General features: G+C 36.8%; 1 protein-coding gene across 11 annotated transcripts in view; it reads right to left on the bottom strand.

The window, feature by feature from the left end:
- rbm47 (RNA binding motif protein 47) overlaps positions 1-16,202 on the bottom strand; it is a 158,299-nt gene that overhangs the window by 111,406 nt on the left and 30,691 nt on the right. For 4 of the 11 annotated variants that reach the window (XM_052043100.1, XM_052043225.1, XM_052043108.1 and 1 more), the window contains exon 1: positions 15,403-15,558. The exons of 3 other annotated variants lie outside the window; for them this stretch is intronic. In XM_052043100.1, the coding sequence (XP_051899060.1) occupies positions 15,403-15,425 (23 nt within the window). In that variant the 5' untranslated portion in view covers positions 15,426-15,558. 4 more of the 11 variants (XM_052043132.1, XM_052043159.1, XM_052043202.1 and 1 more) reach the window with 4 other exon arrangements.

The raw sequence follows: 16,202 nt of genomic DNA, 5'->3' as shown, positions 1-16,202 counted from the left end.
GCCTTCAAGATAATCCAGCTGAGATCAGCAAACTCTGATGACCAAACCTGGAATAATTTTGGTTCTAGTGGAACAGTATTATACTGGTCAGTGCATTTCCAAATTAACTATCAGAATGCCTGATGGTACTTTTTTGTAAAAAATAGAATAAATACCCATATTACTATTATTGCTGTTTTCTGCCTCACAAAATTGCATTGAAGTTATGTGTTTGCGAGGTCTTTGTGCAACTTTGGCTTTTTCATATTCCGACAGTTGAAAATGGATTAATAGTGATCAGTGATGCAGACCTTTTTATCTTGGTATTGTGTTCGTAGTTGAACAGCACATTTCCTGCTAAACAGGATACTGGTGACATCATCAGAACACAACCTGCTGGACGCACTAAATTGCTCCCATTCCTAAAACAATAAAAACAACTTAAATAATTCAACAGAAGCTGCCAACTCAGAAGGACACTGATGCACTATTTTAGTTAACCTTTCATTAGCACCGACATAACAAGTTTTTAAATTTTCAACTGATAACTGAGAGGGGCTCAACTTAAAAATTCATTCAAAAACTTTGAATTTCTTTTTAAAATGGATACAAACCTTAAAAATATTCACCTAGCAAGTTATCCCTGGTCAGAGGTGCTAAATGCACCAAGCTGTTGCGTCATATATGTGTATGTATATGTATATAATATGAAATATATATTGTATATATAAAATATATCTACATATAAATGAGTACAATTTATGTTTAAGTTCTGTTTTTCTTGTGAATGCGGCTTATATGATGCTATGTGCCTGTGATGCTGCTGCAAGTTAGTTTTTCATTGTAACTGTGCATACATGTACTTCTGCATATGACAATAAATTTGATTTTGACAATGCACTGTATTTTGTCTTTGAAAATCATTCTTTTGATGTCAATGGATTGGGTTTGACTACAACTCCTTTGAGACAATATAGGTCTACAGTCTCTAGAATTTCTAGAGACTTTTTAGATCACATATGTATATATATCATGGCCCCACAGTAAAGTAAGATTAAATTAAGAATCACTTTGTAACCTAACACACAAGGCAAACAAAAAGAAATAGGGTTGACTTCAAAATAATTGGTATTGTAGATATTTTGTACCCATTTATCTAGCATTGTGTTACATTACCTTTTCTGTGCCCTTGCACAGGATCATACCTTCCCTGCTATTATATCTGATAGTAATAATTAAAACAAAGGTGGGTTTGTACTTGGCTAATTTACATTCAAATAAAAATTTGCTGAGAGAAAATACAAATATACTGGCATATCTAAGCCACTTGAGAATCTGCATGATACAGATCTAATGACAATAAACAATCTTGGTTCTGGGTATACTTCTTTTTCCTGCCAGAGGTCAATGGCTCATGGATTCATAGGTATCACTTGTTCTGGAAGTTCTCAGCTACTGACATTTCTTTGTGTGATGCTATATGTTGGCAGATTATTCAACCAAAGGACTGCTGTGACATTTGACTTGTTCTCATACATATTGAACAGTTCCCTATACAGCAGTAATATGACTGGATAACATTCTGTAACTTTGTTCTACAGAGACCATTTGGCCTCTACAAATCCAGTGGCAATTAGTTGGATTAGAGTAGACTGGGAACGAACCTTGAGTCAATGAAGTTACAGATTATGATTTAGACCAAATGGGGGACAAATGGGTCATGTTGTTGATGGAAAAGGAAGTGGTCAAAGTGATAGGGGTCTAGAGACTGAGCTCAGGGTCAAGCAGGACATCAAGATTCCACAGCCCACAATTTGAGGCAACATTGAGAGAAAGCTACAGAGACAAGATTAGGAGTACAGAAATGTTGGTGGGAGATAGCAGATTTGATCCTGTTCATCCCGCTCTGTATGATTGGAGAATTGGCAGACAATTGGAGAATGTGTCAATGGTTTGTGAATAGATATAAGAGGCAGAATGGTAGGGGTTGACATCGTTGCTATACTTGGGATGGTTATTCCATGTTTCTGATAGTTATTTTCAAAAGGTAGCATATTTACAGTTCAGGTGACAGACCCTAACCCTAATCCTGAATTGGTCATACAGATAGAGGAGATCAAGTCATCCCAAGCAATTTAAGCAGTCTTCGCTAAAGGTTGGAGCAGGATCAGAACCAGAAGAGAGCAGTATCCAAGAAATGAAGTGGACTACAATTTAAGGGAGTGAAGTATCTAATGGCATGGAAAGCAGAAAGAAGGTCAAAGATGATGAAGATGGTTGTAGTGCAGGATGCCATTATTACCTTTCACCAATGAAATCTCAGAGTATGGATGGAACAGTAGACATTGATCATCTTTCTTTGTTTTTTTGCACTATTTATTTATTTTTGTAATTTACGGTAATATGTCTTTGCACTGTACTGCTGCTGTAAAACGACAAATTTTACATCATATATAAGTGATAATAAATCTGATTCTGATTTAATTTCAGTCAGTATTGTTCCAAAGAGAAGGAGGATAAAACAATAGTCGGAAGGAATATTGGATAGTGATGGCTTATTGAAGGGGAGTTTTTTTTTCACAAACAAGATGCAAGCATCATTGGCAAGGTCAGTATTTGTTGCTCATCCCTAACTGCCACTGAGAATTTGGTGATGAGCTGCCTTCTTGAATCACTATAGTCTATCTGGTGAAGATTCCACAGAATTCTAGGATTTATATGTCACTAAGATGAAGAATATTCCTGTCTTGATGGTAACAGTTTCCAGTAACCATTGGCACTAAAGATACTGTGTATTGATAGTTCTTAGCCCACCATCTTCACAAATCCAATTAGGGATGACCATATCCTGTAAAATGTAGTAAACATACATTTTCCTGTTATCAAACAGGTTGACAGCTATATAACTGAAAATGAATGAGAACAAATATTTCAGTGATGGGTGGACAGGTATCACTGTAAAGGATATGGCCTTAAATTATCTTTGGTTACTGTACTATTGAAGCAGACCTGTATATTGTTTATTTATACACCACAGTTATCCTATTATGCCATTATGCTGTTAAAATCACTGGCTAACTAAGGAATGCCTTTCAGTTTGTAACCTAATATTTATCTTCCGTTCAGCACCATGGACCACTCCCATTCAGAGCTCTCACTCTTTACAAATGAAACTGCTATATTATATGCAGAAGATCTGATAATATAGCACTATTGGGATTGAAAATAATACTCCTGTTACCATTATTATGTTTATTGGAAATGAAGAAAACATTTTTGGATAACAGAATAAGTATGAAGTCAAGAAGTGTGACTTAGGTTATTAATATGGCAATTTAATTTACTAAAAGTAAACATTAAACACTATCAGAAGATCTATACAGGAGATTCCACTGGATCTCAACATTTAGCAAACAGCTTTTCAATTTTTGATATGGTAAAAGATTTGCAATGGTGGAGTTGAGGAGGGAGGTGATGAAATACATCTTTGGTTCCTAGATAAATGCTCGCAAGAGTTACCAGCACTATCTACCTCCAGACAGCTGATTGAAATGAAGCTAACAAATTCCAGGATTGGTGCTGGTGATGGCGGGGGTGGGTGTTGCACTGGATATCATATTGGGGTCTGTTAGGGCAGCATGGGGCTACTGCAATTGATGCCAAGTCAGCACCAGGGACGGTGTTTGGTTTGGCCGATCAGTGATTGGTGCCTTGTTCTGGTGAAGTTACAGATCTGGACATCAACTGTGGAGTTCATGGGTTCAGGGAGAAGTATTGGCAGAGTCAACGATCGGAGAATTGCAGTGCATATAAATTCACGGGTTTCAGAGGTTTGGGAGAGTAAGGGACTTTAGGGGTCAGTGATTGAGGAGTTGGGTGTTTGGGTATGATGAGTCAGAGCTGATCAGGGTAGAGTCAGAAGGTGATTTAAGTTTTATGGGGGACAGAATTTAAGTTTTGTGGGTGATTGATACCTTGTGGGATAGAAATGATCCCATTTCAGCATGGTTCATAGTGCATGGCTTTTCTGAACATGACAAACAATAGTCACTGCCCAGAATAATGTGGACCAATTTCCCTGACAACGCTTATTGAACCTATAATAACACCACTTGATGTGTGCTTGATTCAGAAATCACATCAGACATGAAAGTGGAACTCATGCTGGGAACTGCTGATCAAATTTCTGGAGTGACACAAAACATTCCAAAAATGGTTGTTATCAAGTTTCACTTTGGATAAAGTGCTTTCTCAATTGTGTGGCATTGAAATAATCAGCACTACAGGATCTAGTTTCTAGGCTGATAAACTTGCATAGCAAATTGTGAAGATTGGGATTCAATCACTCTATCACTGGTGCTATGCCTTCACATTGGATTACACTGGATTACATAGGTGGAGGGAGAGGAACAAAGGGACTCTGGAGCACAAATACACCAATCACTAAAAGTTTTTCTACAGGTTTGCAAGATAAAAAATAAGCAAACCAAGCTCTAGGGTTTATTTCCAAAATGATGGAATTGAAAAATAGTGCACTGATGCTAAACCTGTTTCAGAATTTGGTTACACTACACTTAAAGTACAGCATACAATTCTGTTCACCATATTACAATTTGGATATAGAGTCAGTGGATGGGGTACACAGAAAATTCATAAGGATGATACAATCAGGAAAAGATGAATACACTGGGTATCTTTTCCCTTGAGAAAAGAAGGCCGACTAATAGAGGTTTTTAAATAATGAAGGATTTTGATAGTGGATATGAAGAGAATGTTTCCACTTGTGGAGAATATCATTACTAGAGACCATCGATATAAGATTGGCAGAACTTGCTTGCCCAGACAGTGGTTGAAGCACATAGTATTGATGCATTTGAGGGAAGGTTTGAACTAAGGTTTATGCTGATGGATTTAGATGGGGAAAGATGGGAAAAGGCTCAAATGCTCCACTAATGCTGGCAATGGACTGAATGGGATGAATAGTATGTTTATATGCCACGTATCCAATGTAATAACAGTTTAGTTTTATGAAGTGGTCTGATGCCCTGTTGTTCATGAAACCTGTTGGCATTGGATTCCTGTAGGCATTTCTCTTCCTTTAATTATACGATTGTTCTACTTTTGTCAATGAAATGAGCAATTATCCACCACTGGTATTCAATTCTAACATAAAGTACCTTTGCTAGCACAGTTGCTTGATGCTACCAACAGATTCAAGTATGGGACCAAAATAAATTGGTGAACACCCTTTTAAGTGAAATTCTTAACTTTAACTGAATCCTGCTTCCATTGAACTCTGAACAGTGTCCACTCTTGTGAGTCTATACCATAACCATGAAAAATTTCCTTGCTTTACATCAGTCAATGTCCTTGAATGAAATTTATTCCACTTATGGTAACTAACTTGTGCTGTGAAAGTGGCAGAAATATTCATTTGGTCAGGCAGAACCAGCAGAGAGAGAGAAACAGAGTTAATGTTTCGAGCCATGATCTTTCATAAGTTTTGATGAAAGATCATGCCTTGAAACATTAAGAGACCATTGACTTGAAACATTCTCTCTCTCTATCTGCCTGCTGAGTACTTCCATCATTTTCTATTTTTATTTCAGATTTTCAACATCGGTAATATTTTGCTTCTGTATCATTGCTCTACATGATCCTTAGTGTTGAAGGGAACATGTTTTTTTTAAATTAAGGGATTGATTTCTAATCCACAGTACCCCTTGGACTATCTGAGGGTGAGGGGGAATCATAATTAAATCCAGTTCTGTGCTCACTTTATATTCATATACACACCGTCTAGCAGAGGTCCATGGATAGCAATCAAAAGCAGGAACTCAGCTAGTTTCTCCCTTCCTAGTCCCAGAGATAAGGACTTTCTCATTTGACACTGTGCGCATAGAACAGAGAACGTAGCAGCTAAGCTTACTGTGCCTGGAGTCTTCTAGTGACCCCTTTTGGAATGCACCTAACTATCTGGTGAGCTATTGTCATCTAACATGACCGACAAGACAGAAAGTGTTGGCAATTTTCTGGTTTCCTTATGTGAAAAATGGCCAATCCATCAAAATGTCAGGGGATTGACCTGTGAAACAATGCTTCAGTATGGGATAGAAAATATATTGGATGAGAGGAGGAATGAATGGTGGTGGAGGATATCTTAGCTGGATCACATACTTATTTTGAAATGAACTCTTCCTACCCAAAAAAATTAATGAACATTTTAATTTTAACCAAGACCTTGTTCCCTAAGCCAAAAGTGCATTTCACCAAATAAATGATATTGTTTGTCCCTTTTTGAAGCAGTAAAGTTACTGCTGTCCCACCATTGGAAAAATTCAAATATGAAACTAACACTTGTGTCTTGTGAAAGTAATAATCTAAGGTATTAAGGTCATTGACAAAAGAAAACATTGAGTTCAATACTGTTTTCAACAGATAAAAAGTTGAAGCTTTAGGGTGTTTTGTCGGCACCTGTTAGGAAAAGATTTTGTACCTTCAACTTCCTTATGCTACCTAAGCCTCTTGTTTGTCAGACTTACAAAAGCTATATTATCTTTATGAGCCCAAAGAGACGATGTGCCTGGTTTTGGCAGGGTTCAGATACACCAAGAACTGTTTTTGTTCAAAAATAATTACAGTTGCATGGAAACATGAGAAGGTAATTATAATTTTACTTCCTCTTTAACCCTTCTCTTCTATGAATTGGTTGTGAACACTCACTAAAAGTGATATAAATGCTGACTTAACTGAGTGGAAAGGAATTAATATGTGGAGGGAGTTGCATTTCAGCTTTGTTAAAAGGGCACCATCTGCCTGAAAAAGTATTTTGTAATCATAGAGAAATTTCTGCTATTTTGCAGTGGAAAATGAACCCCTAAATCCCTGGGTAGAAGTTTGGGTGTGGAATTCACCTCAGTCATGTTTAAGTATCAACTCACTCACAGAAACAAGGCATGGAAGGATGATAAAAACCCTGAATGCTCCATTATTACTAAGAGCAAAGGAGGACATGAAACAGGTGTAAATTACCAAGGCGTACTAAAATTTCAATGTTTGTCTCACAGCAGCAACCAATCACAGAGCAATCATTGCTGAGAGGAATATTACAACAAAGTATTTGCAGTAATTTGTTCAGTGAAAATTGGATCTCTTTGAAAAATAAACAACTTAGGCAAAAAACTTAGGCAAAAATGCTACCGCCTCCCTGACAGAATGTCAAGATTCTACTCTGATACTCCTGCTCTCCCACAATGAGAGCCATAAATGACAAAATTACTCAGTCTCTTTTATTAAAGACCTCATTCACATTGATCCCCAGTTAAAATGCTGGAACATCATTTTCATACCAGTGTCCTATTGTCTTATTTATACAGAATAGTCAAGTTACCCCTAACAATATTGCATGAAATGGCAAGACCCACAGGTGCAGTTCTTGAATAAATGCAGGAAGCAGTCACGCAAGCTGCTCACCTAAGATTGGCCTGCAATGTAAAAGAAATCTAACTTGGCATCCACTCATTATAATTGACTGATCCTGGGTGGCACAGTATTTATACAAAAACATATGCAATTACCCTATCATTTCAGCAGCCTCACATTTTAACAATCCTCCAAATAATCTGATTGTTATTCCAAACTGCACAATATGGCCAATAGCATAAATTGGAACCGGAAATGATCTCAACTCATCTAATCATGACCGTGGTTGGATTTCATTGTTTGCTTTTGCTTTTTGCAGTATCTCAGCAAACCAAACTCAATAGCATCAACAGATTATTCGTTTCTGGACAAGTTCACAGCTAAACCTACCATGTACAATGTGCACTGGTGATAAATGTGTCCTATTAAACAGAGATTTCCTTCCCATTCTGCTCCCCAGGCAGCAGTTAGGGATCAGTAGTAAAGTTACAATTTGCCAGTAATATGGTACTACTACCTCATGAAACTGCAAGGTTTCAATGATTCTGCATCACTTACTCAAATGTGGATGTTTTTTTTCTTTTTCAATCATAGTAAGAAAAAGTTCCAGAAGCAAAGATATTTGTAAATGGTAATTTCTATCTTTTAATCTTTGATGACTGCTTCCACATTTTGATGTCATATATTTTAGGTAGTGGAAGTTTGCTGCAAAGGAGAGAGGCAACAGTAGAGGCCATTCATTTAATAAGTAGAAAGGAATATTTCTAAAGATATTGTATTAACCTGTAGGAATTTTGAAAAATCATGCTCTCTACAGATCTACTTATTACCTTTACTATAATTATTCAATGTAACTGCACTTTGTAATGAATTGACCTGTACAATCAGTTTGTAAGACAAGCTGTTCACTGTACCTTGGTACAAGTGACAATAATAAACCAATACCAATACCAATACCACTATAGTTCCCTATTGTCAGCATTTCCTAAGAATATAAAATGTATATTCAAGTTTTAAATTGTGCTTTTGTATCAGTAAAAACAAACATGATATTGAATATCAATAGGTTATCTAACACATAAAGTTATTTTTTCTGTGTTTATTTTGAAGCATTTTTCAGGAGGAAGGTGAAGTCTCCTGATGCAGGGCCTGAATACAGGGCCTGAAAATACTTTAACTAACAAACACTGTTGCTTTACAATGCTCAGAGTAAATTTGCTGAACTCAGAGATTAATGACAGAAAGTGTACCCTTAGTGTTTTGAGGTTATATTAGAATTTTCTCTGCTACTGTTTCCATTTTTTTGTGACATCATTCCACTTTTTAATTGGGGAAGATTTGGGATTTTTATAAGATTGCCAAAATGGGTTATTCACTGCATAAGAAAATTGAATTATTAGCCTCACTGTTCCCCTTGAAGAGAGATTTCAAAAGTTCGGGGTAGTTAAAAAGTATTAAATACAAGGAATGCTTTCCCAATATGCCCACAAGCAATCTGTCTTTTTATAGCTGTGGATGTTGAGGTTCCTGCGTTGTTGTGTTGTGTGAGGCAGCATATTACATTCAGATATTAGAATACAATTGGGAGTTTAATTTAAAATTTATTGCTCCTATATGAGTTTCCCGGCAGTTGTGAAATCTGGTAATGAAAGGAGGTGCCAGTTCCACAATGTTCAGCAGTGGTCCTCATGGACCACGAAAAGCAGAAATAGCCTTTAAGCAAGTACTTGGCCTCCCTTCTTCCAATCTTGTGCCATTATTTTATTGTGCTCTGATGCAAAAAGTATTTATTATCACCAACAAAATGGTATTCCCAAGAACTGAATGGTTTCAGTTACGTGTTCCTTCAATTTCATTCATGGCAACTATTTTCAGGAACATGTATGCATTTATCCAGTTATTCAGAACATGCCCCAAGGGAATCATCAGGGTACAGAGTTGTGTCAAAGCAGTCCCCATTTAAGTTGCACCTCTTAGCTTGGATTTCAAGTACCAGTGGAGCTTAACACTGCAATGTCCCAGCTGAGCTTTGATGAAATTCCTTATGTTCACAGCTGGGTGATGGTGGCAAAAGTTAATGGTTTAAAATGATATGTAAAAATCAGATTGTGACTTTACAAAAGGATTGAGAAACATGATGAAAGTTAAGTATTTAGATTCTGTAGACAATAAATATTCTGCAACAGTTCTGAGAATTGTCCCATCTGAAATGTTAACATTCTAGCTGAGACCCCAGTGTAAATAACATTTTGTGTTCCATATATTTAATGGATCTTATATTCAGCCTTTTCTGTTTAGATTAAATCTTCTGACTTTTTTTGTTCTCTCACTAAACAATACTATTCAGATAAAGTAAGAATGAATTGAAGAGTTCAGAATGAGGCATTTGTTTGTCAAATAGTCTATGCACACTATTACTTACTCAGTGTACACTGTTATTTTGCTGTAATAAGATGCAAAGAACTGTGGTGCCTTAGCATGGTCTCTGCAGATTGCTGAGGCAAACAGCCCTTGATCCCGAAGTACCTTTTAAGTTCTTCTAACAAACTATATAATACCAAGGTTATCTTTCAGTGCTTTTTTAAGTAATCTTTCTTATTTATTTGCTAATTATCTTATTTTTTAAAGCTTTGTTATCGACAGATTATTTATACTTGGGTATTTAGTTTCTAGATTGTCCACTGTTATCTATGATTAAATACAGGGTCATGATTATTATCACTAAAACCCTAAAGATTCTCAACTGTAGAGCCTGATTTTCACTTTTATCTCCAATCAGCCTTGATTTGACCTAACCTTTCCCCTGCTTACTCAGCACCTGCATAATATAGACTAGTTTAATGATATATAAAACTCTGTGAAACATAGAGTTGTTCGCTGATTCTTACATAGTTGAAAAAAAAACTAATATTTTTAAGCCAAAGAATAATTTTGAAAATAGTTTCCCATTTACACAAAGCCTCTGGTGTCGGATCTGGTGGTTTTCTCTTAGAGTGAATTTTAAATAGCAAATGCTTCTACAAATTTATTTGTGAAACAAAAATGACCAGGACATTGATTATCGGAAAAAAACTTAAAGAGGAGAAATAATAAGTAAGAATCTTGACCTACCTCCTTTTAGATTTAGGGCCTCAGATGGCAATTGCTTGCTTCTTCATCGCCACTTACTGAGAAGTGTAAAGGGTCTGGCAGCATACCCACATTTTCTTGTTTTATCTCGACAAGGAGTGCCCAGAAACTCCCTCTATTGCTATTTACTGCAGTTAAATCTTTCTGTCTTCCTTCTTCATATGTGTAAACTTTTTCAAAACAACACTGAGACCATCAAAAGTGTAACCAAGCTTTGGGAAACTCGCAATTAGACCCAGCTAATCTAAAATACCTGAATCTCACTGACCTAAGCTGCACATTCCATGGGGGCTAAATAGCAGCTCAGAAGCTCCAGCACTCCGAGGAAAAATTCCTAGCCAGTCTTAGAGTGTGAGGCATTATTCTCTTAAAGCTTGTTTTCAGCCCACTTGTGGCTGTTCAGCAAAAAGCTGCCAGCTTTTTGTAGCCCAAACTAAGATTGTGAGCTTTAACTCACAATTTGTTTAGTCTCACCTTTTCGTTCTTCTGGTTTCCTTTCTTCTCAAACAAGTTAAGTTTTTGTCTCGTAATGCCCTGCCCCTAAAGTCACCAAACCAGAATTTGCTGCAACACTGGCAACTTCCCGTAAATCTAACTTGTAATTTTATCCTGTTCACTGAGCCCTTATTGGCTTAAGGCCAGCCTAACATTCCAGTTGAGGTAGGAGCACAGATACCTACCTTTTCTCATGCTTATAAAGATTTAAAAAAAAGTCAGTTGAACAAGAAACAGTGGGCATTAAGAGTTTATTAATTCATGGTAGCCCAGATTGGCAAAGGCAACTTGTCACTATGAGAGAAATCGGGAGTTACAATGGTGTGCTGCGAACAGAGAGTGCAGGCAGACTTAACTACGATGCAAAGAAAAAATGCATGTTTAAGAATGCACCTGCTAGCACTAACATACTGAGAATTCTTGAAGAAATCGTATAGTTCCAGCCAATTATTTAATATCTAGCTAACTTAATTATATACAAAATGTAGGCACAGCTTACCTTGAATACTGTCGGAACTCAGTTTAGCTGAATTTTTAAGAGAGCAAGGTGATGTGTTATCTTAACTTGACTTACAGGAATTTTCAAGAGAGAATTGCTGAGCTCACTTACCTGGGGCAAAACACTGTAACTAGCAAGGTACGTCGCTAGAAGAGACCCATGACCTTTCTGATGTATTCATAACATCACACTGGTTGTGAACAGGTGGTAGAAACAGGTGGTGGGAATTTTTTGCCCTTTTTTTTAAATCAAGTGCTGAGAAATTACTGGGGTGAAAAAATTGAACTAGCAAGACAAAAAGTAATGCGCTCCCAGTACCTTTCTTGTTTTGACCTGTCTACGTAAGCAAATTAGAAAACCCAGGAACAGATTGTTCCCGCCTTCAGTTTCACAGAAGCTACCTCAAGAAGGGTTAAACACTAGGTCAAACTGAATTAAAGGTTATAGTAAACTTGCACTATCCAATCAGAATCTAGTTTATTGTTTCTGATCAAACTGTTTGGAACAGAAATTTGATACTGCAAGAAAAAAAAGAGGCATCTATTAAAATCCCTATTTGCATTGTGATACATAAGTAGGCTTAGATTTCAAGCACTTCTGGGACCATGACAAATGGGAGGGGAAGGAAACAGTGCCTCTGAATAGAATATTCTTATTGGTTATATAACCTCAGTCCCAGCCACACCCCCACTCAGATAAGCCTTTAATATCTGCCAAATAAATAGCATACAGACCTCATCCACAATTCTGCTCTCTGTATCCAACTAAACAATGCTTAACATTGTTTCTACATCTCCCCAACATATTGATTTAGAATTTTTTGGTCCTCATAGCTTTTTTCTTTGCCTCTTGTAACATTGCCCCAGTGTTTTATGCTGGCTCACACTTTCTATTCTTCTGATTACTTGGATCAACAATAGGTAACAAAACTTTCAGTAATTGAAAGAAAAGCAATTTCTAATTATAAATCACTTTTCGAAACAACTGCATAGTCCAAAGCACCTTACAGTCAAAGAAGTACATGGGAAATGTAGGCCCTCTTGCCACAGGGCAAAGTACTGTCCTTGTTTTATACTCAGTATGATCCTACAAACATCTTTGGGATGAATTGACAGATAATGGAATAGAAATCTGGCACAAAAAATTGAAGCAGGAATAGCTATTTGGCCTCTCAATTGTGCTGCAGCATTCGATTGTATCACAGGTGATATTTTACCTTGTGTCACTTTCTTGCACCAACCAAATATTGTTTGATTCCCATAATACACAAAAATCTATTGATCTTTCTGTTGAATGTGCTCAGTGATTGAGTTTCCACAGCCCTCTAGGGTACAGAATTCTGAAGATTCATTACCTCTCAGTGAAGAAATTTTACCTAAGCCCTGTCCTGAAGGCCAGCCCCTTATTTTGAGACTGTGGCCCCAGGTTCTAGGCATCACAGCCAAGAGAAACATCAGCTCCACATCTACCCTGTATTGCTGTATTATTTTAATTTGGCATCGTGTCAGCACAGACATCATGGGCCGAAGTGCCTGTTCCTGTGCTGTAATGTTCTATGTTCTATACTTAGCAGATCAGGTAGCATTCTACCTTCCCTAAATTTGAGGCCATTTAAAACTCAGCTGCCCATATCCTAAGTTCATCCACAATTCCAGTGCTACGTTAGTTTCTGATTATGCAACAAGTTGATTTTTAAAAAATTCTTATCCTTGTTTTCAAATCCCTCTATGGCCTAGTCCCTCTAAGTACCTGTAATCTCTCCAAGCTTTACAAGGCTTGAGATTTCTGCATTTCTCCAATTCTGGATTCTTCATCATCTCCAAATATTTAATTCCTCTAGTTACAGCAGTCATGCTTACAGCTGCCAACGTCATAAGCTCTTGAGCTCCTTCCCTAAACCTCTTTGCCTCTTTTTCCTACTAAATAATCTATCTCTTTAAACTATCTTTTCACCATTTGCCAATTTTGCTTCAAAATGCTCATATGATGTACCTTGGGATGATTTACAACATTGAAAACATTACATAAATGCTTGTTGCTGTTAAGTGCACTGCCAAGACTTTCTGAAACCCCACAATACTTCAGTGCATGAAAAAGCCTTGGTGCTATTACAAAGCATCAATGTGAGATAATTAAATGACAATAGTTTTATAAGGCTATAGTGCCCATGCTATGAAAACAGTAGAATAAATTCAAGAAAGTTTATTTCCTATATCAAAAATTGAGGATTTCTACAGTATTTAATGTGACATTAAACTACATAAATCTCAAATGTCACAGATACAATAATTGATGCATGGCAAATTGGCTGATCCTAGATGGGCCAATAATGGAAGTGTTACAAATGGTTTCAGTGCCACAGGACAGAGTTGAAATATCAACCAAGGTTTCCTTTCCTGAACGTTATTCATTGCAAAGACCAGGTGTGTGGAAATTGACTTTGTCTATTTTTCTTTTTGTCGCGAAATAGCCAGAGTGTTGTTAGTCACAAAGTAAATCGTATCACAGCAGGTTAGGGTAATAGTGTTACCGACATTGTTAATGGCAAAATCATACCTTTCAACATCCCAGACTCATCTATCACCACACTTGGATATGTCCCATCCACTGGCAAGATGCACTCATCAAAAGTTACGGAACAGTGGTATTGTGTCAGGACAGAGAGGCCCAGGGAATGATCCATGTTGACAATGTTGAGGTCTCAGGGCATCAGGTCAAACATGGACAAGGAAAACCTATGTTGATTACTAACCTGCTGTGAGTGAGCACCCCGGTGCATATGCAAATGAGAATAGTTCCTATGCTTTCTCTGGAACAAGAGAAAAGAATGTCCAGAGTGAGTGTCCTTGTATTTCTTACAAAGGATTTTTTTCACAGAATCTCCCAACGGCTGCATGGAATTTAATCCTGCAAATCCTCAAAGCCTTATTCAGATAAGTGTTTATTACTTTCATTGCGGAAGTTATGTTCTGAAGTGGCTTAGTGCTTTTGAAGTTGGATGGTATTGCCAGGAACTACAGAGCAACTTTTGTAATATAGCACAGCCGAAACAGTTGGTGTGGATGTGTGGGTTACTTAAAAGAAAATGGAGACCCATATCAGGCTTTTTGAATGTGAATATGTCATTTTATGGCTTGCTTTCACGTGAATGCTGCACTTTTAACTGCACTGTACTCTTTAGACACACCTATGACCATAACCTGTACAGTTTACACTAAATAAATAGAAGATATATTTGGTATTATTTGAGAACTTTTCTAAAGATTACTAATGTCTCCTTGGATAGATTCTTTTATCTACTAGGCACAAGAAGAGAAATGACGTGCGCAGTGTATATTATACTATCTCCATTTTCATACTTCGGATGATTTTTCATTCTGAATGTTATTCTTTATTCAGTAGGATCATTTTAACATTTTCAACAGTAAATCAGAAAGTGGTTTAAAACAACAGTAACACAATTTTACACCAAAACAAAACAAAATGTGATTTCATTGGTATCACAATTACATATTAAAACCTTTAAAATTATAATTGTTCCATCCATAATAACTCAACAGACATTTACATTCCTCAGTATCTTTGTGGGCCAGTGAAGACCAATGTAAAGATATGAACTAACTTTGGAATGTTATTCTGTCGCCACACCATATAACTCGAGTTACAAAAGGATTGCATAACTGTGAAACATTTCAGTAAGCAAAAAGTTTGTAAATTGAAGTGTATAGGTGAAATACAATATGGATATTTCGGTCTAATGTATTGCTATGAGCAGAGTTGGCTACTATTCATTATAATGAAAAAGAGACTATAAAATAAAAAGATGTTCCCCAAAGAGTCAATGGTGTTATAGTGAAAATTTGTAAACTGAAGATTACCTGTAATGCTTGAGGCAGATCATTTGTTTACTGGGTTGATAAGGTAGCTTTGTAACTGGGAACCGAAGAGGCTCATCCTGGTTGACTCTTAATTACCTCCTCACTTCAGGGGGGAGCAGGGATGCACAATAAATTTCAGGATTGCCAGTAACATGCATGTCCCTGCGAAAAACTAAATAAAAAAGCACATGACTGACAGCCTTCTGCCAAGTAAGGATATTAGAGGAATTAAGAGATAAAGGGTTAGTATTGGAAAGTGGTGCTGAGGCAAAAAAAAGGGAATTGTTAATATTGAAGTAGCTTTATTTTGCTTCAGATATACATCAAGCAATTGAGGATGTGTTTACCTCATCTGTGCTTTCTTCAAAGACAGCATCTAGTTTAAACTGTTGGCATTGACTATGTTCAACATGTGAGCATGCAGGAAATAAAAAGTAAAATTTATATTTGCTGGAAATAAAACTGATTTTTTTATATGAAGATAGCACCTGGCTTGTAACTATCTGTAAGGGGAACAGACAGGTTGTAATGTTTTGGCTGTTTCCCCTCAACCAAAACTGAAAATGATAAAGTAATTCAGCATTTCTGTGTGGATGGAAAATAAAAGAAAAAGGCTATGAGAAGGGGGCAAAACCAAAAGGTACACCAATTAGAGTGAGTGAAATGACACTAATTGGTTAATGGAAAATACTTGAATGATGTAAAAGATCACCAACACAACTTATAAGCAAAATGGTTGGTAACTACCCTGTAATTTTTATGTAAATCTGGGTAAATCAGTAAAAGTATGCAGGGATAAA

Source organism: Pristis pectinata, chromosome 2, assembly GCF_009764475.1.
Source record: "Pristis pectinata isolate sPriPec2 chromosome 2, sPriPec2.1.pri, whole genome shotgun sequence".
NCBI classification, from domain to species: Eukaryota; Metazoa; Chordata; class Chondrichthyes; order Rhinopristiformes; family Pristidae; genus Pristis; species Pristis pectinata.
The sequence above is the reverse complement of the archived record's forward strand: the minus strand, read 5'-3'. Positions and strand labels throughout refer to the sequence as shown.